The 24,986-nt window shown below is 34.9% G+C and overlaps 1 protein-coding gene across 49 annotated transcripts in view; it reads left to right on the forward strand.

Moving 5' to 3' along the window:
- The window catches only part of LOC148954387 (myosin heavy chain, muscle-like), a 97,296-nt gene that overhangs the window by 19,136 nt on the left and 53,174 nt on the right, over positions 1–24,986 (forward strand). For 29 of the 49 annotated variants that reach the window (XM_089086418.1, XM_089086379.1, XM_089086384.1 and 26 more), the window contains exons 8-13: positions 2,127–2,230; positions 5,753–5,890; positions 13,890–14,009; positions 19,041–19,190; positions 21,782–21,952; positions 24,619–24,798. In XM_089086418.1, coding sequence (XP_088942544.1) covers positions 2,127–2,230; positions 5,753–5,890; positions 13,890–14,009; positions 19,041–19,190; positions 21,782–21,952; positions 24,619–24,798 — 863 coding nt within the window. Of the gene's footprint in view, positions 1–2,126; positions 2,231–2,809; positions 2,914–5,752; positions 5,891–13,889; positions 14,010–19,040; positions 19,191–21,781; positions 21,953–22,379; positions 22,551–24,618; positions 24,799–24,986 lie in introns of all 49 variants that reach the window. The other 20 variants (XM_089086426.1, XM_089086377.1, XM_089086382.1 and 17 more) reach the window with 2 other exon arrangements.

Below are 24,986 nucleotides of genomic sequence, written 5' to 3' on the forward strand. Positions count from 1 at the left end.
AGATAGAAAATATATCCTGGAGGAGGACACTCCCCCACAACCCTCGGGGCAAGGGTTTTGAGTTATACCCTGAGAGCATATAAGAACGATGTTGGCCCAATGTATCATTTATTATTTTGTCCTTTAGAGTAGGGCACTTCGTATCGAAAAAGTTGTCGTAACAACTTCGAAAAGCGCTCATTCGATTGGAAATTGGAATTGCTTGTGCCCTTTTTAATAGTCGAAAGTGATTGGAAGGCAGCCAACACCCCTTCCACGCCCACTATTTCCCGAAAAATACATAGTCACAATTTTGAGATAGCCATTTTTTTCAGTATAGCTGGTTTTCTAAAAGAAATTATTTTTTTGAGGAAAACACTGCCCCACAGCCCTCAGGGCAAGGTTTATAAATTATGCCCTGGGGGCATATAAGGTTTTTTATAGAAGGTGTTGTCGTAGAAACTTCAAAAAAGACTCATTCGATTGGAAATTCAAAGGGCTAGCGCCCTTTTTAATAGTCGAAAGTGATTGGAGAGCAACTAGCCCCCCCCCCATGCCCATAAGGTGCATTTGCACTTTACTGAAAAAATACAAATGAATTTGCATTGTCAGTTTAATATACATATACTGATATTAAGTAATCAAAATGTTAATATTATTTGATTTATTAAAGTTATAAAAGTAAAAAAAATTATTTTTTTTTCAGTAAATTGCAAATTCTGTTCTGGCCTTGGGAAGGCATGGGTGTTTTAAGCCCAAATTTTGTTAATATCTGCTCGTTGTGAGTTTGACTTGATTATTTCTTTTAATCTCTGCTCGTTTTGAGTTTCATTTATTTATTGATGCTGATTTGTGGCAGTTTCAAGCTTGGTGGATTATTTAATTTTATTTTTGCTCATTTTTTGTTTAATGGAGTTCTTTACTTTTCTTTGGAAAACTTATTTTGTGGAAAAAGTTTTTTAATTAATAAAAAAAATGATCGGCACCTCGTTTCAACTATAATGTGCTTTATTTATTCTATTATCATGATTTTTCCTGTTTCCTGATGTACCCAGAACAGTAATGAAAAACATATTAGTTTTAAATTGGACAGTATTGTGTGCTTTTTTTGTTTTCTATTCTCAGCTTTTTTTTTATTTGATGACGATAGTATTTTGATCTTATGGGAATCTATTCGCCATTGAGGTCTTCTCGAATTCTTGTTCTTCTTGGAAATGACAATAAATTTGAAAAGATTGAGCGTAGACATGGGTTTTAGGGGTTAGAAATTTTTTTACTAATGATAAAAAAAAAGATCGACACTTCGTTTCAACTATACTGTGCTTTATTTATTGTATTATCATGATTTTTCCTAATTCCTGATGTATCCAGAACAGTAATGAAAAACATATTAGTTTTAAATTGGACAGTACTGGGTGCTTTTTTTGTTTTCTATTCTCAGCTTTTTATTTATTGGATGACGATAGTATTCTAATATTATGGGAATCTATTCGCCATTGAGGTCTTCTTGAATTCTTGTTCTTCTTGGAAATGATAATAAATTTGAAAAGATTGAGCTTAAACATGGGTTTTGGGGGTTAAAAAATTTTCTACTCATGACAAATAAAATGATTGACACTTTGTTTCAACTGTACTGTGCTTTATTTATTGTATTAACCTGATTTTTCCTTCTATACAAAATTTGAATATTTTCCTTCTAACTAAATTTCCACATTGAATCCCCTTCTTTACGTTTCACTGTCTATTCCAAAGAATATGGGTAGCTTAGAAGAGTAGAAACTGGCGCTAGTATCGACAGAAAAAAAACTACCAACGCCATGTAGCATATGACGACACATGGCATTTTTTCAAGCTTTGTAATCATTTTTCTGTCAGGAACTGAGATCAGATACTTATTACTGCCCTAATTCGACCGATTAAATCAATTATTCTTATCATTACACTGAAAAAATATCCAACAGTCGCCAAATGCTAGATGGTGTTGATATTTTTGTTAACACTAGCGCCAGTTTCCACTCTTATAAGTTACCCATACTCTTTGACGTAGTAAAAAAAAAGTATTTGAGCTACTGTTTTACCGAAAGTCGAAAATCTCTGGCTGAAATAACTTTAACCCTCCACCCTTCTGATCCTTTGTTTTTACCTAGAAATGTGTTTGCTTTCCAACAACGTTCTCGACTACCACTTTGTGAGCCAGGGTAAAACCTCTATTCCTGGCGTTGATGATAGTGAGGAATTCGATATGACAGATGTAAGTTGGTCAGTTATAGGCAGTAGTAGTTGTCCTGTGCTGTTTTTTAACCCAATTTCTTAGTAGTGTTTATTTATTGCCTGCGTTCTCCACCCAAAAGGTTACTTATCCGAGTTAATCCTGGAATGAGCTATTCTTTTTACTGAAATATATAAAAACTGGCTTTTCTATCATAGTGATATATAATAAACAGTTTTTTAATATATATTTAAAATCCTTCCTTGTACCCACTGTATTGCAGAATAACTCTTAGGAAGTCAGTAATTTTTTTTTATGGCCTCCTTAGCTGACAAGCGGTAGAACAGTTAGCTTTTGCTGTATGATAAGTAATCCTTTGGGTTTCCGAGCATAACTAACTAAATATTTACTAACATGGAGGGAACGCATTTACTTAAAAGCTTTTTTCATCCAGAAACGGTTCAGTTTCATTCTACATGACAGGTGTGACCAATGTCACCTAAATGTTACAATTTTTTTTTATAACCTTTGATAGTTCTAACTTCTTTACAAAGACTCTTGTGCCGTAATCTAAATTTTCTATAATTGTATGTGTTCTAATTTTACATTTTATAACTTTAGAGATGTGTCTCCTGTCTAACGATATTCGAGACTATCATAATGTAGCTCAAGGTAAGCTCACTATCCCAAATGTTGACGATGGAGAGGAGTTTGCATTTACAGATGTAAGTCATTCCCCTACAACCTTCACGACCAAATATAAGCATCAAAACACTTTCATACCATGCCCATGACCTCATCTCCTATAGCTTGGATTTTCACCCTTTTCAAAACCACAAAAGATGCTTTATCGTCAGTCCAATGTTTTTAGCCACGTTATGTTTTTATGCCAAATTGATTGACCCCCTTTATAATTTATTTCCCCTTTTTGGCTACTGCTGTTTTTCCTTCTTTTTTTTCCTACTTTCACTCTTTTTTTACTCCAAAATAAGAATTTGGACCGTCAAGGCTCTTGATAGACACTCTTTGAAATAAAAATCTTTTATTATCTTAGAACAAGATAACCTTCCTTACCTTATACACCACTCATGAGATCTGAAGCATTTCCACAGCTCCACCTGACCCACCTTAGTTTATTTGCCTTCTTGAAACAGTAAAATATAGTGATTAAGCCAGGTTTATTTCAGACGATCGATTTTATTATGTTCTTATCCCCAAAATAAAATTGATACTACTTGGCAAACCTCTCCCAGCACATCCTCATCCAGAATATCCTCATCCAGCTTGTTGTCAAAAGTTATCTTTTTTAGAAGGTATTGGCTGCCTAAAAATCCCAATCAGCCAATAGCCAAATGGTCGGATAAATCGAAAACTTATTCGAAGACAAACACGATTAACACATTCCTTTTCGAATCTTTAGGTAAAAAAAAATTATATTAAGCGTTTTTGGCTGTTAACAAAGGTGAAAATAGATGCAGGGTATAAAATCATTTCGTTCGTAAAATAATTCGCTAACATCATGAGTTCTTAATTATCAGTTATGACAAATTTGAATTTTTTGCAATGCAAGGTTACACGAAGTTCCCACATCGATCATTTAAAGAACATGAAAAATTATTGTTAGATAGTGGATTTCTAAAATTTTGGATACTAACGCAATAGTACAATTTGCTTTCACGTAGTGACATGTTCAAAGGATTATTAAAACCAGTTGCTCATGGCTCTCAAGTAAATTACGTTGCATGTTCTTAAATGTTGCATTACCAAAAGCCCTAAGAAAAAATAAAAAAAGATTTCTTTTTGTTTATGTTTTCTCTTTTCCGTCCATGAGTATTAAAAATAGGTGTAAAAGTCAACTGTATATAAAATAACTCTTTCATCATAAACTTGTGTTCCCAGTTATTTGTTCCCAGCTATAGTTATAGTTTATTTTGTTATCTAGGATTTAAGTTGTTCTAAGTTACAGTTATAGTTTAATTTGTTATCTAGGATTTATTAACATGATCAATTTTTAAAATAATTTATTTATTTAATAAATCATTTATATTTTTTATAATAAATTATAGATTATTTAAATAAGTTTTAATCATTTAATTTTTTTTATTTAATACACTGTATGTAAACCCTTAAACCGCAAGATTTTACAAGCTGAGTATTATAGTGCCTCTACGATATCATTTCTAAATCTTGAAATACATACTAACGACAGGGATTCCAAATACAGCTCACACAGAGAACATTCTAACATGTCTTTATCCGATATATCGGCTTAACGCTAACTTCCTTGGATGTAGGCCTAACCCGCGAAAGATAGCAGCAAACACTGTTTGAGCAACTTGTTAACTAACACTCTATGGACTAGACGAAAAATAACATCATCTCGAGTTCTATCCCGTTTCAACAACACAATAAGGCTAAACCTAACCTTCTTCAATTTATGTATTGAGAGCACAGATTATTGATGCTTATAAAGATTTCTCGGTTCAAAATTTTTGCAAAGCTCAAAAGTCATCCGATCAAACAATTTGGCTCCCTAAAGGTTGACGATATCCAATGAAATTGACCAGGCGGAGCGTTATACAATCCAATTCAAGCGCGGGTGTAGCATTATCCAATCCAATGACATTGCGCGACATTGTGTGGGCGCGCTAGTTATGTCAGATAGCCAATGTAATTGAAGAATACTTCGGCCGATGTATTTGGCTAGGAGTGAGATAACTAATAAAACCTAATAGATAATCTGCGTTGAGAGCATTCATCAGCTCCATAGCTATTAAAAAAGTGAGCTCAGTCATTAGCTTATCTGAGTTGTATATACGTTACATGGAGAAACATCACTGTATAAAATTTCGTTGCCAACATTGATTTGATTAATAAGCCCAACAATTCACTTATTTAAATTCCCAAGTTTATAGTAGTGCAGCTGGATACTTCTTGACTAAAAATGTTAGCTAAAGCTATGACACTTTTCTTATAAACTCATGTTCCCATTAGTAGGTTCCAATCAGCCCAATAAATTTCGAGAAACTTAATATTTTTGATTAAAAGGAAATCTTGAATTAAATCCGTATACGATTTTAATGCACCAATGTCGCCTCCTTTTAACTCCTTTTTTCTCTTCAATGTATTTTGGTTGTTAGGGTATACTGCATCTATTACACTACTAACCTTATTTACTCCTATATTCAATGTTATTTATTACTTTTTTAATTATTCTCCTGAAAAGATTGATGTTTATATTTGAAAGTGAAAACTTGCTTAGAAGATACGATAAAATTCTGCGAAAAAGGGCAATGGATCTCAGAATTTCTTACTGTTTCATAAAAATAAATTTCGAATTGTTTGAAAAACCAAATAAGTTATAAATATATAATTGTAAATGCAAAATGAAAATCATCATTTTCAAGTAAAAAAAAGCTTTTTGGTGTTTCTAAGCGAATTTTTCTCAAAAATATTTCGCATACTAAAAGAAAAGCAATATTTTAATGTTTATAATTGAATTAATTCTTAGATTTTTCTTAAGAAATCCAGTTTTTAATCAATAAATCATATTTTCACAATCAGAAAGCCTTTGACATCCTTGGCTTCACTCAACAAGAGAAAGACAACGTTTACAAAGGCACTGCTGCTGTCATGCACATGGGTGAAATGAAATTCAAGCAGAGAGGTCGCGAAGAACAGGCTGAAGCTGATGGCACAGTCGTAAGTTTACCTTTTTAATGCACTTTTATCATCTTATTGAACCTTATATTTCATGCCTGCACGTAGATTGGGGGGGGGCGGGGGGTAACATTATATTCCAAAACCATTCCAAATACTACTTAGAGAGCAAACTTAATTAACACAACCCTATAATTTTTGCTTTCTTAGCCCACATTTTGTAACCTGATCAGGTAATCTCTTCAAGATTAGCTGTTGGAGGGGCAGAAATCCAAATCTCAGTAAAACAGGGTCTTTGGTACCCTTGGTACTACACTTTGGAATCTAAAACCAGGATAACAGTTTTCTAATTTCAGCAGCGAACTACTTCTAAAGTCTTGATGGTGGCTTGCCATTTCTGATGCCCTAGGACATCGAATAATCTAATAAATAAGATAAAGTTCATAATAGCCCCTCCTTTTCCAAAAGGTGCTCTTCAAAATTCTTGGAAACTATATCAATTAAATAATTTTCCAGCTATTATAATTTTTTAATTTTAGCTTCCCGAGATTTAGTCAAACGAAAAATTTGTTTCTGTCTTTTTCTTCTGTTATAAAGTCCACGGATATTTTATAGTAAATCAAGATTTCATTTCTAACGACTTTACATTTTTGGCCCTTCCAGGGAAGGGGGTTAGAGATAAAAAAAAAACATCAATGAAAAATGTTCCGAGTTGTCTTCTATCTATGCAATTGAATTAAGCTATTACCAGAGCTCTTTTAGCGAATAAGCATCCCACTGGTAGCGTTTATACATGGATTTTATGCTATTTACATTGATTTTAGGTGACGATCCAGAGAGGAGGGATTGAAAATCACCCCCTTGCCCCGCCCCTCATCACATGAAATTTAAAATTCTTTATTTGTTTTTGCTGTACTTACATCCTTTGCGCTTAATTAGTATCTCATTCACAATATTCAATAAACTAATTTTTACTTTGACTCAGCCAAAAGTCTTTTGAAGTTTTTACATTTAAATTTGAAAATTTTTGAAATTTTTACTAGGACTCACCCAAAGTGTTAGTAACCTGAAACTACATTTCTGATATTTGACTTTTCATGTTACGGAAAATACAGGGTTTTTTAATGCATAAACTTGTAAGAATCTAGCATATGACATGTAGAATCTACATGCTGTAGTATTTTTGTTCCAGACTCAAAACAAATTTGAAATTCAATAAAATCTCAGTGTCTTTAAGCAAAATTAAAGAAATTAAAATATAAAAAAACGGGTGTAGGCTAATATTTTAAAACAAAACAGTGGACAAAAAATACACATCGAACTATTTGAATTTCTTTATTTTTTAACGCTTTTTTTGTCGACTGTCTTGTTTTAAAATAGTATGCCCGTTTTTCTTTGTTTTCATTTATTTAACTATGTAAACGAAAAGGCAGTGTGGTTCAAGGAATGGTTGTTTTTAAACACAGCCTCCAATAAGATGAGCCTGCGGGTTTTCGATATTTTATATATATATTTTTTAAAGCATAAGTATTGAGGGGAGGGCAAAGATGATGGTCTTCGCCACTGAAATTGGGGAAAAAACCTCTAATGCCACCAGAGTAATCTGGCGGTACCCCAAAAGCCAGTGTAACTTCTACACGCCATGAATTTCTACTTTCCCGTCTCTGGCGGTTTACACAACCGTCAGGGTTCTCTGGCGAGTACACTTTCCGAGTGGATTCCGTGTGCCACACTCTTTGGCCTCAGGTACCATAAAGATCGAACTCCCCCCTCAAGGATATATCTCTGGGTTAGTATACGATTCTTTTTCTATACCAAGCTAATCTAATCTCAGTCTCGCTGTAGGTTCCCGACCCTACCTAGGCCAATCGAAATAGGTCAAAGATATAAAGACAAGATTGCTTACTGTATTCACTATTTCAACTCTATACAAAAACTCAAACTGAACTAACTAAAAACTCTTAAAATTAATAAAAACACTTTGAGCCCCGCTTTTGCACGCGCACCTCTGACCAAAGGCGATGAATGGCCGAATCAAATAAAACTTCCAGCATCCTTTGAAGCTTCTCGGGCTATAAATTTAAGCTGTATGAGTCATCGCTCACCTGGCTTTTCCAGAAAACTAGCTAATTAGTGGATTCCTTTAGAAGTTTCGTAATAAAAGCTTTCCCGGGGTTTAGATATGGAAGATAAATGAAGTTAAATTTATAAAAAGGGCATTTTTCTGAAACAAAAGGGGCCAAAGATCCCAACACCTCCCTCCTAAGAAAAATTACCGCCACCACGCCATAGGTCAGAGCACAACAACACAAAACATAAAATAAATAACCCAACTTCAAATCACCAAACTTGTTTATCTTCTCTTCTTTCTTCCACCAGTGCCTGTGCTTCCACTGCTTGGCTCAGGATCTGTCGTCATCCAAATGTCTTTTCTGTAGAACCACCATGGTCTCTATCGTATGGCATCCGCATTAGGTTTTGAAAATTGAAGTTCCCAAGATTCGCAGAAAATGATTGTACTCAGCACAAACAAAAATACAACTTTTCTTGCTCTCACGAAATTACATTTGAGAGGAGCAGAGAATCAGTTTCTGGCACATTCGACAATGCCAGCCATCATGAGAAGTTGGCTGAACTAGCCTCTTAATTTCCGTCAGTGGAAACAGCACCACATCTCACTTAAAATGTAAATTGACCCTTGGCATAGTTTTACACAATACAAGGCCAAATACAAACAGGCCTCTGAATACGAAAGGGTCACAAAGAAATCAGCAAAGAGTTTCAGTGAATCATTAATCAGTTCATTCTGTGTTCCCTCCCCTGAGATAATCAAATGAAGAATAGGCGTTGATACTAATTGAAGATGAAATTTGGATACTGAATACGGTTTGCCGGAAATAATTGTCGATTCCCATGAAGAGTAAAAACTATGAATAGGGTTATTGGACAAAGGTTTGGGTGAAATATGAAGTTACTGGGAGCGACTATCCCCTAAAGACTCCAGATCAGAGAGGCCAAATCTCAGTAAAGAGATTACAATTTGTCCGCCAGTTGTGCATTGAGGAAAAGGGCTATCTTTCACGACTTCCCGCACGGGATCTTCCCCAAGGGAGTCCCCCCCCTCATAAAGGATCAAAATCTCTTTTGAGTTGATAAGACCAGTCTCTGATTTCTTCACAAATTTTTTCAATCCAACCCAAAATTCAGTACCTCCAATTTTTCCGTAAACCGTTGTTGACAAGTCGAGTCTATTTCTTGATTATGGGAAGTTTCTTTTAATATGTCATGGGCCTTTTCCTCCTTCCTATGCTTTTTCATCTTATTGTAATTTTGTAAATTTCCCATTGGGTCTTGGACCTCTTTTTACTCCCTATTATTTATATTAGCTAGGCATAGCCCATTTAATTTTTTATTTTTCGCCACTGCAGGCTGAATCTCTTTTTTGCATTTCTCTTTTCATCTACTTTTCTCAATTTTATCATTCGTGCAAAATAATAAATCATCGTTAAATCGGATTTGGACTCCAGTGTCCACCATCTTCCACTGCCTTTCTTTATTGTAGTTCCGTTTAATATCTTTTTACTCTCTTTTAAGCTTTTTTGTGTTTGCTACCGATACAAATAGTTCATTATCGAACGGGAACTGAATTCCAACATTTGGTTTTTCATATTGAACTAAAATTTCACGAACTATACGAGGAAAAGCGCGTACAATAAATTTCGTCTCATTTTTCTCAGGTACAATCAGTGCTTCATTTTGGTAAATATTTTTCGGCATCTCCTATTCGTTAAAAGTGTTCTCAAGTTTTCTATTTTCTGCAAATTTTCCCGAAAAATCCTTTTCGCACGTCTTATTTTCAATATTATGTGGTCTTTTTACTTCCGCATCCCATTTTTGTGGATTATAAACATTTCGAAAACGATTATCAAGCATTTCGTTTTTCTGAGAGGGGTGGCTCAGCCTCCCAATTTGTTTTATGGGCCGGTCCACCTTCTCCCCTTGTCAATGTTGCATGTTTTTCCGTCTTAGTGTAGTTTTGTAATTTTCTCATTGTTAAACAAGTCGCTTTTAAGGATAGGAGATTTCCGGTATCCCTAAAGTTTCCTCCTAATAAATAATCTTGTGCTAGAGTAGATACTAAGCCTGATTTTATAGTTTTTCTCTGGACTGTACCGTCCTTCTTTGCCATTTCTATTCTTACGCAAGCAGACGGGCATTGGTGCTTATCTCCATAATAACATACCGTTGTAATATTATTTCTATGGTTTATTTCTGTCTTTTTAATTAGGTCCATTTGCACAAAAATTTGTTCTCTTCCTGAGTTAACTACAATATTAGTCAACTTTCTGTTTAGTTTTCCTTTTATTTCATGCGATCTCATAAACTTATCAATGTTTGCTATATAGTTGGCTATAGCCCGATTTGTTCTTTTGTAGGTTTTTTTCTCATCTCTATTATGGCAATTTTTAGAAAAAGGCTGAGAGGAATCAAATTTTACTCAACACTTTGAACTGGATTATCAACACTTTGAACTGGAGTAACAAGCATTTCGTTTTTTCGACAGGGTGGCTAAGCCGCCCCTTTTGTTTTTTGGGCCGGTACACCTCCCCCCGTAGTCAACGAAGTAGCTTGTTTCCCATAAAAGTGTTAAGTCCTTGGTAATTTTATTTTCTCCCGATTAATCCTAGGGCAAGTTATTATAGCTGTCCGACGCCTCATGACTGACTAGCGATAAAAGGTCACTCTGTGAATTTCCCAAGCGAGTTTTCATTAGTCTGTAAATTGTTTTTGCGGACTCCTGGTAATATTTTTATCGGCCTCCCTACGGGCATGTCTTTCTTCTTGTATATTTTCCTCAATTATTTTGTTTAATTGAGAGGTGTATTCTTTTTGCGGTCTAGAATTTTTTAATTAATAGAAGAACCCTGCCAATAATTTTCATCTGAAATTTGTCAACCCTCTTATTTAACTCTTCGTAGGGTTGAAAATTTTCTCTGAGTGCTGTTGTGCAAGCCTCGTAAGCGATGTTTTCCTTTTCACCAGAGGGATGAACCCTATCTAATTCATTATATAGATCCTCAATAATCTGTTGACGTTTAAAAACATTTTTTTTTATCCTCCTTATATCCATTCATCTTGCCTCTTAAAATGTAAATATGACTCTGAATCATTTCAAAAATTGCCGACCGTTCTTTTTCGTTTTCCTTAACAATTTCTTCATATATTTATAATTGCTTTTCATCGGCCTCCGTAAGGATTATGAAAGCAATATCTTCTGCCTTACTGGCTCCGTTGAATTCTACTAGTCCTATCAAAAACTCCGTATTGCTATTATTAATGTCTTTAGACAAGATTCTTTCTAGAAGATCTTGGTTGCTAAATATCTTGGAACAAATATTTAATTTAGAGCTAACATTTCTTAGTCTAGTTGATCTCCATCCATCCGGAAACCAGAAATTGTTCAGTTGATCTCTCTCAAAAGCCTCCATATGGGCCTTTATGCCTCTTTCTGCTTCATTTCTCCGTTTCTTTTCTTTCATGTCTCTTTCTTTATAGGCTACTCTAGCCCTTTCGTCCTCTTTTCTATTTTCCTCCTTTCATTCTCTAGCTTTTTTAATATTCTCTCCTCTCTGCTCTCTAGCTATTCTCTCTTTTTCTCTTTCTTTTCTATCTTCCTCCTCTTTTTGTTCTCTGGCTATTCTATCAGCCTCTGCTTTTTGTTCTCTGGATATTCTATCAGCCTCTTCTCTTTGCTCTCTAGCTATTCTTTCTTCCTTTCTCTCTTTCATGCAATTTAATAAATATTGTGTCATATCTACATGATTACTTCTTCGTGAGCCCCTGCTGGAATTTTAGCTTCTGCTACTCCTGCTATTCGGACTATTTTGATTCCTTCTGTCATTATATCTTCGTAATTCATTTTCTGAATCTGTTCGTTCTCTATCTGTATTTTTTCTTACTCATAACTCCCCTTCATTTGGCACAGCATCTGAGGGTGAGTTTGTCTTGTTTTTTCATATTTTATATCTTCCTTGTTTAGTTCGTACCTCCTCATTTAACCGCGTGTACTCCTTCCCGATTATGTTGCCTCTTAATTAATTAGTCAATCGTGGTAAGCTCAAAAACTGCGACACGCAAAAATTATTGTACGCAATTACTATTGTGAATTATTAGCGCAGTGTAAAGACATTCAACAATTTTTCAAATAAACAGAATATCTAGACTTCATTAGGGAATAACAACTTCTTTCACAGAAAGCAATTTTACGCGAGAGAAATATTCCGCAAAATGAATTAACAGGGGTTTGACAAGAAAGTAAACTGAAAAACCGCACGAATATTCCACTATTGAATTACCTGGACTAAAACTCGAACTGGGGAACTACCCTGTAAAATAAATCACGTACCCTCCCTGGATACCCGTACTTTCAATGTAATCTCCTCTTAGGCCGATTACTCAATAGGACATGTACCTTCCACCTTCCTTATCAAATGTGCGCACAAAACTGACAAATTTTTCTAATTTGCCGTCTTCAATAATCTTATTACCTTCGCCATTGAAGATTATATTCAAATCCGCCAATTCACTTAAATAACAACCCGAATTTGGCTTTCTCTTATCCGTTCTTAAGCCCTGTAATTACTTTCTAATACGGAGATTCCCCCACTCTAAACTCACTTAATTTCAAGTTATTCTTTTTTATTATTGTCTAACAAGGCACAGCACATTTAGATCTTCATAATTCCGTATTTTTTTTTGTTCTTTGTCTCTAATTTCCGTTTAGGCTCAGCCCAAACCTTGATAAAAGGAGTTAATGAAAAGAGGTTACACTCTTTTTCCTGCACTGCGTCTTTCCTAGGTAGGAGCCTGGCTCATCAAATTTTAAATTCGCAATCTTTCAACTCTGTCTTTCCGTGCCGATTTTTTACAGCCTATAGCCTATACTGTAGGCTAATTTTCACCGGTATCTTCGGAAACGCTTGTTCTTTTGCTATCAGTGCTGCTTATAGCTTTTTTTTTGCTGGATACAGTATTGGGGGGAGGGCAAAGATGATGGCCTTCGCGACTGAAATTGGGGGAAAACCCTCTAATGCCACCAGAGTAATTTGGCGGTACCCCAAAAGCCAGTGTAACTCCTACGCGCGATAAATTTCTGCTTGTCCTATCTCTGGCGGCTTAAACAAACGTCAGGGTTCTCTGGCAAGTATACTTTCCGCGTGGTTCAGCGTGCCACACTATTTGGCCTCAGGTACCATAAAGATCGAACTCCCCCCTCAAGGAAAGGTCTCTGGCTTAGTATACGATTCTTTTTCTATACCAAGCTAATCTAATCTCAGTCTCGCGACCCTACCTAGGCCAATCAAAATAGGTCAAAGATGTAAAGATAAGATTGGTTACTGTATTCCCTATTTCAACTCTGTACAACAACTCAAACTGAACTAGCTAAAAAACTCTTACAATTGATAAAAACACTTTGAGACGCGCCTTTACGCGCGCACCTCTGACCAAAGGCGATGAATGGCCGAATCAAATTAAACTCCCAGCATCCTTTGAAGCTTTTCAAGCTATAAATTTAAGCTGTATGACTCATAGCTCACCTGGCTTTTTCAGACATTAGCTAATTAGTGGATTTCTTCAGACGTCTCATAATAAAAGCTTTCCCAGAGTTTAGATATTGAAGATAAATGAAGTTAAATTTATAAAAAGGGCATTTTTTTGAAACAAAAGGGGCCAAAGGTCCCAACAATAAGGTAGCTTAGAACAAGAAAAAAAAAATCAAAAGAGACATCTGGACATATTTGAATAAAAGATAAAACATCTATAAGCATAAAAAGCAACGAAATATTTGAGACCCAAGATCAAAGGCAAAGAGGAAAAGCAAAACATCAAAAAAGAGCAATTGAAGAAAGAAAATACAAATCATGAAGAGCTATGAAACTAGGAACAGACAAAAGAAATCAGAAGAAAGGAATATGATTTGAATTAATTAGACATTTGAATCTGACCAAATTACTTAATTAATTACAAACATTAATTACAGGAAGGTGAGCGTGTAGCTACACTCATGGGTGTCGATGCCCAACAATTTTACATGAACTTCTTGAAACCCAGAATCAAGGTTGGTAACGAGTTTGTTACCCAAGGTCGTAACAAGGACCAGGTAAGGAAGTTTATTTTCTATTAGTAAATTTTTGACTTACTTAGTTTCCTTATTTGCTTAATTTTTTAATTAAATGATTATCACTTTTATTCGATTTATTTTTGTTTATACTTTGTTTATTATTATTTGTTTATTATTATTATTATTATTATTATTTGTTTATTATTTTTGTTTATTATTATTGAGTAACGATCAGGATTGTACCTAAACAACTAATCAATAAGTTAAATTTGTCTTTTTTCAGTATGTATCGGTTTGATCAATTATTAGAATAAATTTAGCCTATTAATAGGCCCTAAATCTAATTTTATAATATTTTTTTTTTACATAATTCAATGACGAGAAATTGGTATATTAGTTATCTGCTTAGAAATAGCAATGAAGAATGGATTTGTAACTTTTACTGAATTGCAAACTAAATTACTGAGTTAACCGCAGGATACGGGTTTCGGTATAAGTAAATTCAGCGTAATAATCTCAACTTCTTTCAAAACCAGCTTGGAAATCAAAAATCGAAGTTAAAGGTCATTTTTTTCTATTGATTTAATTATAGACAGTCGTAAAACCATGTAGGCAGGCAGGGAGAGAGGATGAAAAAGAGAAGGGGATCGAACATATCCCCCTAAAATTTGGAAATTTCTATGTTCTATTCCTTAATCCCACACTACGCTGCTCTAAATTTATCCCCCTTTCCCAAAAATTTATCAACTCCCTTGTGGAGACCAAGTGTGGAGACCAAGCTTCCATATATAATTAAAAAAAAAAACAAGTTTTTTTTAACTGAAAGTAAGGAGTGACATTAAAACTTAAAACGAACAGAAATTATTCCGTATATGAAAGGGACTGTCCCCTCCTCAACGCCTCGCTCTTTACGCTAAAGTTTTTTATCGTTTAAAAAAATTAAAATGTGAGACAGAGTCAAACTTTAGCATAAAGAGCGAGGCGTTGATGAGGGGACAGCCCCTTTCATATACGGAATAATTTCTGTTCGTTTTAAGTTTTAATGTCGCTCCTTACTTTCAGTTAAAAAAACTTGTTTTTTTTATTTAATTTCTGAATGCTTCTGAATTAATGCAGCTTTGATTTTGGCTCACCGTAAATAAATAATTATAACGAAATTTTCATAATAATTTTCCTTTTTTTGGCTAAATGGCTTTCACGAAGTTTTGATCTGACGTAACCTACGAATTAACTTACGTAACGAACTTCTATATTCGTATATTTTTATTACGTATATTAGGGGGTGCCTCCCCTAGTCAATACCTCGTTCTTTATGATAAAGTTCAAATTTTGTTCCAGTTCTGTAAGAATGACCCCCTTAATCACAAAGGCCGCTAATTACAATAAATAGCTCTGATGAAAGTGCAAAAAAAAATTTCAGCATGAAGAGCGAGGTAATGACTAGGGGACGAATCCAATCATATACTAATAATTTCTGTTTGTTTTGAATTTTGATGTTGCTCCTTACTTTCAGTTGAAAAAATTGTTTTTTTTTTATTATTTAATTTCTGATCGTTTTTTTAAATAATGCTGGGAAATCCGGCACCCCCTTCATAGCAGTGTTCCTTCTCCAATAAAACTTACTCCATGGAAAGATCCTCCCATGTAACCCTCGACCCACTCCCCCCCATCTACCAGAAAAAATCCCCCCTGAAAACTTCTGTATGCTTCCCAATAACCAATGCTATATACATTGGGCCAAGTTCATAACTTGCAGACCTTCCCCTGGGGACTGTGAGGGATTAAGTCATCCTCAAAGACATAATTATTGTATATTTCAACCATGCTTAACAAAATGGCTATCTCAAAATTTTCATCGGGTGACTTCGGGAAAAAATGAGCGTTGGAGGGGGTCTAGTTGCCCTCAATTTTTTTTGTTCACTTAAATTGGGCACTAGAACTTTTAATTTCCGTTCGAATGAATCCTCCTGTGATATTCTAGGACCACTGGTTCGATACGATTACCTCTGAAAAAATAAATAAATAAACACTCGGTTGCATGTGTTGTCTCAGTGGATGGTCAGCCATTCAGTGACAAAGCTGCCCAGCTCTGTCAAAGTTAAGACACTATTTCTAGCCTCCTGAACACTAAAGGTATAGTGTAGATTGACCAGGAGATCATTAGCCTACCCACTAGCACCCAGGCACTTCTGACAAGTGACACAAACAATCCCTTCGCGTATTGAGATATCTACACAGCATTAAAACGCTTGAGGAATAACGAAGGAGTAGGCATATATGGACTATCTGCTTAGCTCCTGAAGTATGCCGGACCGGCGATGCTACTTTGGCTTCATATGGTGTTTTCTGTGCTTTAGCGCACGGAATGGATCGCGAAAGACTGGCGAGCAAGTACAACACTTCCCTTATGGAAGATAAATGGGTGCAAGAACATCTGTCTGAGTTACTATGGCGTAAAGCTATCTTCTGCACCTAGAAAAATCTTTGTTCTGATTCCGCTGGATACATATACGAGTATCCTCAGGAGAAAGAGGTTAGTCCAGCAGGTGGGGCTTATGTCTGGGATATCCACTATCGAAAAAAATCTTTAGCATCCGCCAGTTAATTGAGAAGACGAAGGAATTCAGGAGGAAAGCATGTGTAGCCTTTGTGGACTTCAAGGCTGCGTTTGACTCGGTGAATCGTAACTCGCTCTGGCTGATACTTCGATCAACAGGTCTAACAGATAAATACTGCAAGTTGTTTGAAAAGCTTTACGAAGAGACCGTGGGTTGCGTCCAATTAAACGGCAAACGGAGCACGACATTCGCCATCGAAACCAGTGTACGCCAAGGGTGTGCCACCGCCCTGGAACTGTTCAATTGCGTAATAGACCATTTCATGACCCGAACAACAAATCACCCGTCCTTTTGTCTGCAGTTTAAAAATCGCATTCTGATGTACGCTGACTTCGCAGGTGGCCTTGTTCTCGTTGCTGAATCGGTTAACCACTTGACTGATACTCTGAAAGTCTTGCAGAATGAGGCAGCAAAATTTGGCCTGAAAATAAACTGGCTTAAGACGAAGATAACGGCAATTAAGCCCCCCAGCCCATTCTTATCCCCTGAGAACATAACTGTTTGCAGAGCTCCTGTTGAAGTTATAAATATCTTCACTTATCTTGAATCCGTGCTGTATAATGAAGGTTCTATAGATGAAGAGGTGAGCAACCGAGATTCAAAAGCCTCGTCTATCGTCGGAAGGCTCAACAATCTCTGGAGAATGCCGCATATATCTAGGCGCACGAAGATGCAAATTTATAATGCATCCGTAGGCTCGGTCCTCCTCTACGCAGCGGAAACCTGGCCTCTCAAATCAGCAATCCTCAGCATGATAGACGTCTGCCAGAGAAAACAGCTCCGTCGGATTCAGGGACTTCGATGGGACGATATTGTAAGCAACGCAAGGTTGCTCGCACTCACCTCCCAAGTGCCATTCTCCGACCAAATAGCGCACCGTACTCTCAGATGGTTCGGACACCTCCTGCGTATGCCGACGACAACCCCAGCCCGAATAGTCTACGATTTTGACGCTAAGACTAATGGCTGGTCTTGCCCGAGGGGCAGACCTCAGACAAGGTGGAAGGATAGCCTCAACAAATTCCTTGAGATAGCTAACATCGCTGTCGAAGAGACCCCACTAATAGCAGTAGACCGGTCAGCCTGGAGGAGCAGAGTTGCGACGCTCTCTATGCCACCCCCAACGTGGCAGGAGCCTTAAGTCAAGTAAGTCAAGTCAAGCGTAACTTTTGATGAGTAAGTCTAAACTTGATGAAACTTATATATTTGAAATTAGCATAAAAATTCGATTCTTTTTATGTATCTATTGGTAGTCAAAATTTCATTTTTTAGAATTTCGGTTACTATTGAACCGGGTCGCTCCTTACTTACAGCTCGTTACCACGAACTTTTGACTAATAGCATGGATGCAGTTGAATAGTCGTCAATAATTTCTACTCCCACTTTTGGTCTAATCTAGGAACTGATTTTTAATGGCTACAGACTTGAATAAGAAAGTTGGATAAAAGAATAATAGGGGATGAACACCCATAAGTCATACCAGAGGGTTTCCTATGCCGCGTCTTTTATTTTGAAATTATGTAGGCAACGCACAGATTGCTTACAAAAAAGGTCGGAACTTGAAATAAATCTTTTTTATGTGAACTATTTACAAATGTGAATTATCGTTAGATTAATTACAAACAATTTATCCGGATTCTATTTACCTGATTATTCTTGAGAATGGGAGAACTGCCTAAAGTACAAAGCAAAGAGCATGGGTAACTTATAAGAGTAGGAACTGGTGCTAGTGTCAACTATATCTCTTAATGTCTCTGTTAAAATGTTTTGTTTAAACTACGTAGCTGAGAGATTATCAAGCTAGATTTTAAATCCTGTGTCAGTGAGGATAGGGGTTCGAGTCTGGTGCCTTTGGTGTCTCTGGTGTCTTCTGGTTATTTGGTTTGGAATAGGACTCAGTGACGTGACTCTCTAAGCTCAGCCAGAGTCAATCCAGCTTTAAATTGGTACTTGGAAGGTAAAATCTGGGGAAGGTAAACAGGAAGGGTGCACGACAGTGAAGATGGCTGGCCCCCAATCCTTATGGCACTTCCTGACTAAAGGGACATAAAACAGAGATCAGCACCACCGGTTTGAACTATAGAGTCTAGTGCCACCAAGGCCGTACTCAGAAGGGGGGTTCGGGGGGTTTGAACCCCCCCCCAGGAAATGTTTGTCTGACTCGTAAAAACGTAACCAAAATGGATATAAAAAAATTTTGTATGCGTTTTCTGAGTTTTTTTTTTATGTAATCCCCCCCCCCCCCGAATTTTTTTTTTATTAAAACCCCCTCCAAAAAAAGTCCTGGGTACGGCCTTGAGTGCCACGTCCTTTCTTTTCCTCAAACTACCAGAATTAATTACCTTTTTTGTTGGTGACCCAATGCTTTTTAAATAGTGTCAGTAATCCCTACATTTAGTTTGTTCTTCATCTTCTCGATTAAGTTGTTTTTTATTCTTGCTATCTTTTTCAGTGTAGCTACTCCATTGGTGCCATGTCCAAAGCTATCTTTGATAGAATTTTCAAATTTCTTGTCAAGAAATGTAACGAAACACTGGAAACGGGCCAAAAACGTGTCCAATTTATTGGTGTGCTTGACATTGCTGGGTTTGAAATCTTCGACGTAAGTATCCTCTCTTTATGTTCTTCAAAAGTACCGCCCATCACAAAAGCCTGTAAAATTTGTAAAAATTCGTATTTAAACTGATTTTTAAGAGTACATCATAATATCAGAATTATAACTGATCGTATTTAATAAACTTCTGAATCTAACTTTTACCAAAGAAAGAAAGAATAATTTACATCACATAATTGTAAGATCATATTTCAAATTGATTTTATTGTGAAACTTTCAATTTAAGATTTATAATAATTTTCAAGATTGTATAATATAATTTTCATACATCTATAATTTTCAAGTAATAATCTATAATTTTAAAATATAATCTATTCATAACCTACTGTACGATATGTATAGATAGTGGAGTGGCAAAACAGGGGGGGGGGGAAGGAGAAAAACATGCACGTGCTTATCAATACATTTAATTGACAAATTATGTGCATACACTTAAAACACACACATAAACACACACACACACATATATATATATATATATATATATATATATATATATATATATATATATATATATATATATATATATATATATATATATATATATATATATATATACAGGAATGTAACAAAAAATTGCACATACAAAAAAACTCCTGTGACGAGTTACTTCACTGAGAACAGTAAAGCAACTGAGTCGTTGTATATATATAGGTATGGGTTGTTTTTTATTTTATTATTATTTATTTCTCGCAATTTTGTATTGAAATACTCCACAAAAAAACTGCTTGTACCTGACGATTATTTTGGTTTTTTATACTGACAAGAAAGAAACGAATATAACGAATATAGAATATAGAAAGACAAGAAAGTAACGAATATAACGAATATAGAATATAGAAAGACAAGAAAGAAACGAATATAATAGTGCCATTGAAACAGTACCCTTCCACTAACAAGTAAATTATCCTAAATGAATTATAAGTCCTCTTCAATTAGTTGATAATTTAATAAACACAGAGTTAAAAAGCCAAGATATTGGTAAAACGAGGATTAATGTACAGACGGTCAGTAGATGGTCAGTTGTTGAGACATTTTTCGTTTTTTCGTTGTTAATACCAAAAAATATTGCTTATTTAGTAATTTCTATAGTATTAAATATTTCAAGTAATTTTTTACTATTATTATCGCGCTCTGTGCGTAAGCTGCTACTGTTTTTAGCTTTATTACTGTGTTGGACAGAGTAATAGCAAGATCGTAAAAATGAATTACGGCGCTGGGGTGCGATAGTAGCGCTGTACTATTAATAAGACATCAAAATAAATATTGTAAGAAACTGTAAAAATACAGGTTTAGCTATACTGTTTTTGGTTTTCAATTTCCAAAATTAATTTCTTGATTGGTTTTTATGAGATTTTTTTTATTAGACTCATATCAGGTCTAAACATCCCGATAACAAATCATTGGAGATGTCATGGAAAGCTTGAAGAGGGTGTAGGTTGTGCATTTCTAAGCGCGTCATTTATGATGGTTGGACTGGAGCGTCCATAGATGAGAACCATATGGAGGATGAACATTGAATAAGCTTTAAGGCGCATGAAATGCTGAAAACACTATATTTATTAACATATTTTAAAATGATTATCTGCTTTTCTATATTTACTGCTAAAGATCGCATATAACAACAATTCACTTCTGCTTCCTCTTCTTTACCTGTTCTGCAAACCTTTACCAAAGTCTTACTTTCCTTTCTGAAAGGAAGAAGCACACTTTTTTTTAGGAGGGTGGGTTCAGTTGTTGTTTTTTTTTTGCGTAATTTGATAAACATTCTGAGGGTGTTTTTGGTCAAAAAAGGGAATTCAAGTAAATCGGAGGTTTTTTTTTCAATTTTTTGGAATGAAATCCTTAATATTCTCATCCTTGTAGGTCAGGGTCAAGCCAGCCTTACACTACAACGTGCTAGTCTTGAAATCTCTTAAAGGTCTTATAACGATCATTTGTTAAATCTATTTTGTAGAATCTTCCGCATTTTGGGATAACTTAATCCCCTGGACAATCTTCAAACTAAATTAATACTTCTATCTTATCTATTTTCTCCTAGCTACAACACCGTGGCTATATTTTTGTTTCTGTTCTTTCTGGCTTCATTTTCAAAATATCCGCTTTCTGATTGACTTGCTCTAATATCAACCAGTAATGCCCAAAGAGCCTTGATCGCTGCAATCGCTTTTTGGAACATAGTTCTAACTACTTAATTTTTAGCTCCACATTACGCCATAATTTCAACCAATTAATTAGAATATAACACATAATGACTATCGCCATATTTCAATTTCACTAAGTTCCTTCACATAGCTGATGGCCTAACATCCAGTTCCTTAATTTTTCAACAAGCAAGAATAACTGTAGTCAATAAAAAGTAAGCTTTGTCTTTCAAAGAGTAGCATAAAAAATAGATTAATTTATTAGGTAATTTTTAAAGGTGACGTGCCTAGAAAGCTTGAATGCTCCAAAGAAAAATTCTGAACTTACCAAAAAGCGATATGTTGCCCTAACTGAAAGGCTTCCATGAGTAAGACTGGCAATAACTTTTACAAATCTATAAATATTCATATTAACCTCTTTTCTGGTATCTTTAGTTCAATGGCTTTGAGCAGCTTTGCATTAATTTTACAAATGAGAAGCTCCAACAGTTCTTCAACCACCATATGTTCGTTCTTGAACAGGAAGAATACAAACGTGAAGGTATTGACTGGGAGTTTGTTGACTTTGGTATGGACTTGCAAGCCTGTATTGAGCTTATGGAAAAGGTATAGTTGAGAACTCCTCCATAGAGTATCCCTACCCATTTGATAGGTTTCACCCTTTTTGTCAATTTTTAAATAAGTTACATACTGAAAATATAACTGTGTTTCAGTGTATTTAAACTCATCTGACAAAGCAGGATTAGCTTCCCTAGGCATGACTTTATAGATTGGTGAATTTACTTTACTGATTTGAAGAGATAGTGACCTGAATAACGGGATATATTCTGGGGCCACTTTGAGGATTATAAATGATAAGAGAAATGACGTCAATTTTCTAGCAATTTTCAGCCAATTTTCGATAATATCCCAAAATTACTGTAACGGAATTTGCTACTTGTCGGATTAGTAATGCTACCCTGAAACACAGCCTGTAACTTATTCCTGTTATTTAGATCTCTCTACCCTTATTTACCATATACCTTACCTTTAGTTCAACAGTTTTGAGCAGCTTTGTATCAACTTCACCAATGAAAAGTTGCAGCAATTTTTCAACCATCATATGTTCGTCCTTGAACAAGAGGAATATAAAAGGGAAGGCATTGACTGGACATTTATTGATTTTGGATTAGATCTACAGGCTTGTATTGACCTGATTGAAAAGGTATCCTGATATGGATCTTTAAGTTATGCTTTAAGATCGCTTTAAATTCATGCGAGCCTAATTGCTTATCTAACATATCTTAAGCTCTGCGCTTAAGCGGCTTTATTGGTTAGAGCTATATAATTAAGTAAGCTAGTTAATTTAGAAACTTTATTCAGCTTAAACTAAAATTATATGAAAAGCGCAGCTTAAATATTTTGCTCTATTACTTTATGTTTCTGAAACAATTACTTACTGTAACGCTTTCTATAATGTTTTTATATGGCTGAAATTCTTTATATGGCTAAGGTCTCTAGGAGGTATTGTGGCAATTTTTTTGGCCAGTTACTATAGATTCAAAAACAAAAAATTGTTGCGATAGACAATATTAGTAAATCGCATCAATGGGCAATTTCACTCGTTGTTATTTTTATACAGGATTTAGAAGTCCCTCAACATTTCCTGCAGAATTGAAAGGGTATGGCTGAGATAACTCAATATTTACTCAGACGCTTTCAAAACCAAAATTGCATTTCCTTCGTTCCTTTTCCCCTTTTAGACAATAATTTTGTTCAAATGAGCTGTCACGAATAGCTTGTGAGTCTTTTTGGCATTTTTTTTCGGCACTATTTGTATCTTTCAATTCTGTTGCTGCTATGTTTCAAAAACTACTGTTGTGTGGAAAAATCGGTCAGTTGGCCGATATAACTTGAATTGCGCCATATTGATAAATTGCTTGATAAAGCAATTAAAATCTTAACACATTCAAATTAAAATGTGGTGATGAGTAAATTTCACTCCCATGTGTACCTTTGCGTTACCCTAGAATTACAAAAAAACACATATTAGTAAAATTCGGATGTTAGTTCAGATGAAGGATTTTAGGTGGTGTTTCTTCTATGTTGGGACTTTTTTCACAGTTTCTGAGTTTTGTTTTTTGATCATATTGAATACTTTAATTACAAAAATTAATGGATATTTGATGCATTTATAAAATTCATTGAATTGTTTTTGTACAGCTTATATTCCATATATTTATGCGTGACAATTGTTTTTCATCTACATCCAGTCTGATTAGCTCAAACTAAGTTAATTGTATGATTTACTTATATTATTTATTGTATTTTCATATTCATTATAATATATAAACTGTATATGTGATTATAGTATTTGAAGCTGTTTTGTAAGCAAACTGAAGTTTTTCTTTTGTGTAATAGTTAAATAAATCGAAAACAAAACAGCTTTCCTCACATGAAAGTAAAATTTATATTAAACTGTTTTTGTGCAGCTTCCATTTTAACCTTTTGTATAACAAATTCGTTTTACCTATATACAGGATGGTTTATTGATTCGAAGTTATTATTATTCGAAGTACATGTCATGTTATTTAATTATAGTTGGACTGATTTTATACAAAGTTTTTTTAAGAATTGCTATCTCAGATATATGTCGTTTTTGCTGCACTTTACCCACAACCTAAGAGCCGTCAACCCAGCAACGGCTGCTGTCGACCACCAATATTTATAAACTAGTGAAAGCTTCTTCTTCTGGCTGTGTTATTTTACTTAACAAACTTCTACGGTTACTAACGAACTTTTATTTAACGCTTGTCAACTTTCTTTTGCCAACATCTTTGGCTACAGTTGTCCTTCATGATGTTTATAAATTAACTGAAGTATTTTTTCTCAAGCTCAAACTCAAGCTTCATCTCTTTAACTCACTGTATATTTATTAGCGTTAAAATGAAAAGTATTTCCTGATAATAAGATTGGATTTAATTTTTTTTATAGTTTAGCTTAAATTAAATGTTCCTTTTCATTAGGAAAAATTAATGATAAAATTCTAAATAAGTTCCTTATCTTTGAATTTAATCTGGCTTATTTCTGTATACATACAGGCCTTTAATATCTCGTTATCAGTTCTTGTAATCTAGTTTCAATTTAATCTAGTTCTTATAAAACCAGATAATCTTTAGTTGCTGCAAATTAATTCAGCCTTAATGCTTTGAACTTTAAATTTTACTTCATAAAAATTTCAATGAAGAGTATATAATGTTTAAATTAATATTCATTTTATTTTTTCCCTCTAGCCCATGGGTGTCCTCTCTATTCTTGAGGAAGAGTCTATGTTTCCTAAAGCTACTGACAAGACGTTTGCTGATAAGCTAAATGCCAACCATTTGGGCAAGTCAAACCACTTTATTAAGCCAAAACCACCCAAGCCAGGGCAGTCTGAGGCTCACTTTGCCATTGTTCACTACGCTGGTACTGTAAGTATATATCTATTGATGATTGACTATTCTGTTTTTTTTTTTGCAGCTTCTTGGTTAAGCTATGAAACATTTGCATTGGCAAATCACACGATATTACGATGCAACTACAGCTACAGATTATTGTTGTATCTTGAATTGAGTACTCCTTAATTGGTTTTTAATAGATTAAGCAATTTATAGAAGAA

This window comes from Artemia sp. Qi Xiang Cuo, chromosome 3, assembly GCF_049724085.1.
Source record: "Artemia sp. Qi Xiang Cuo chromosome 3, ASM4972408v1, whole genome shotgun sequence".
NCBI lineage: Eukaryota > Metazoa > Arthropoda > Branchiopoda > Anostraca > Artemiidae > Artemia > Artemia sp. Qi Xiang Cuo.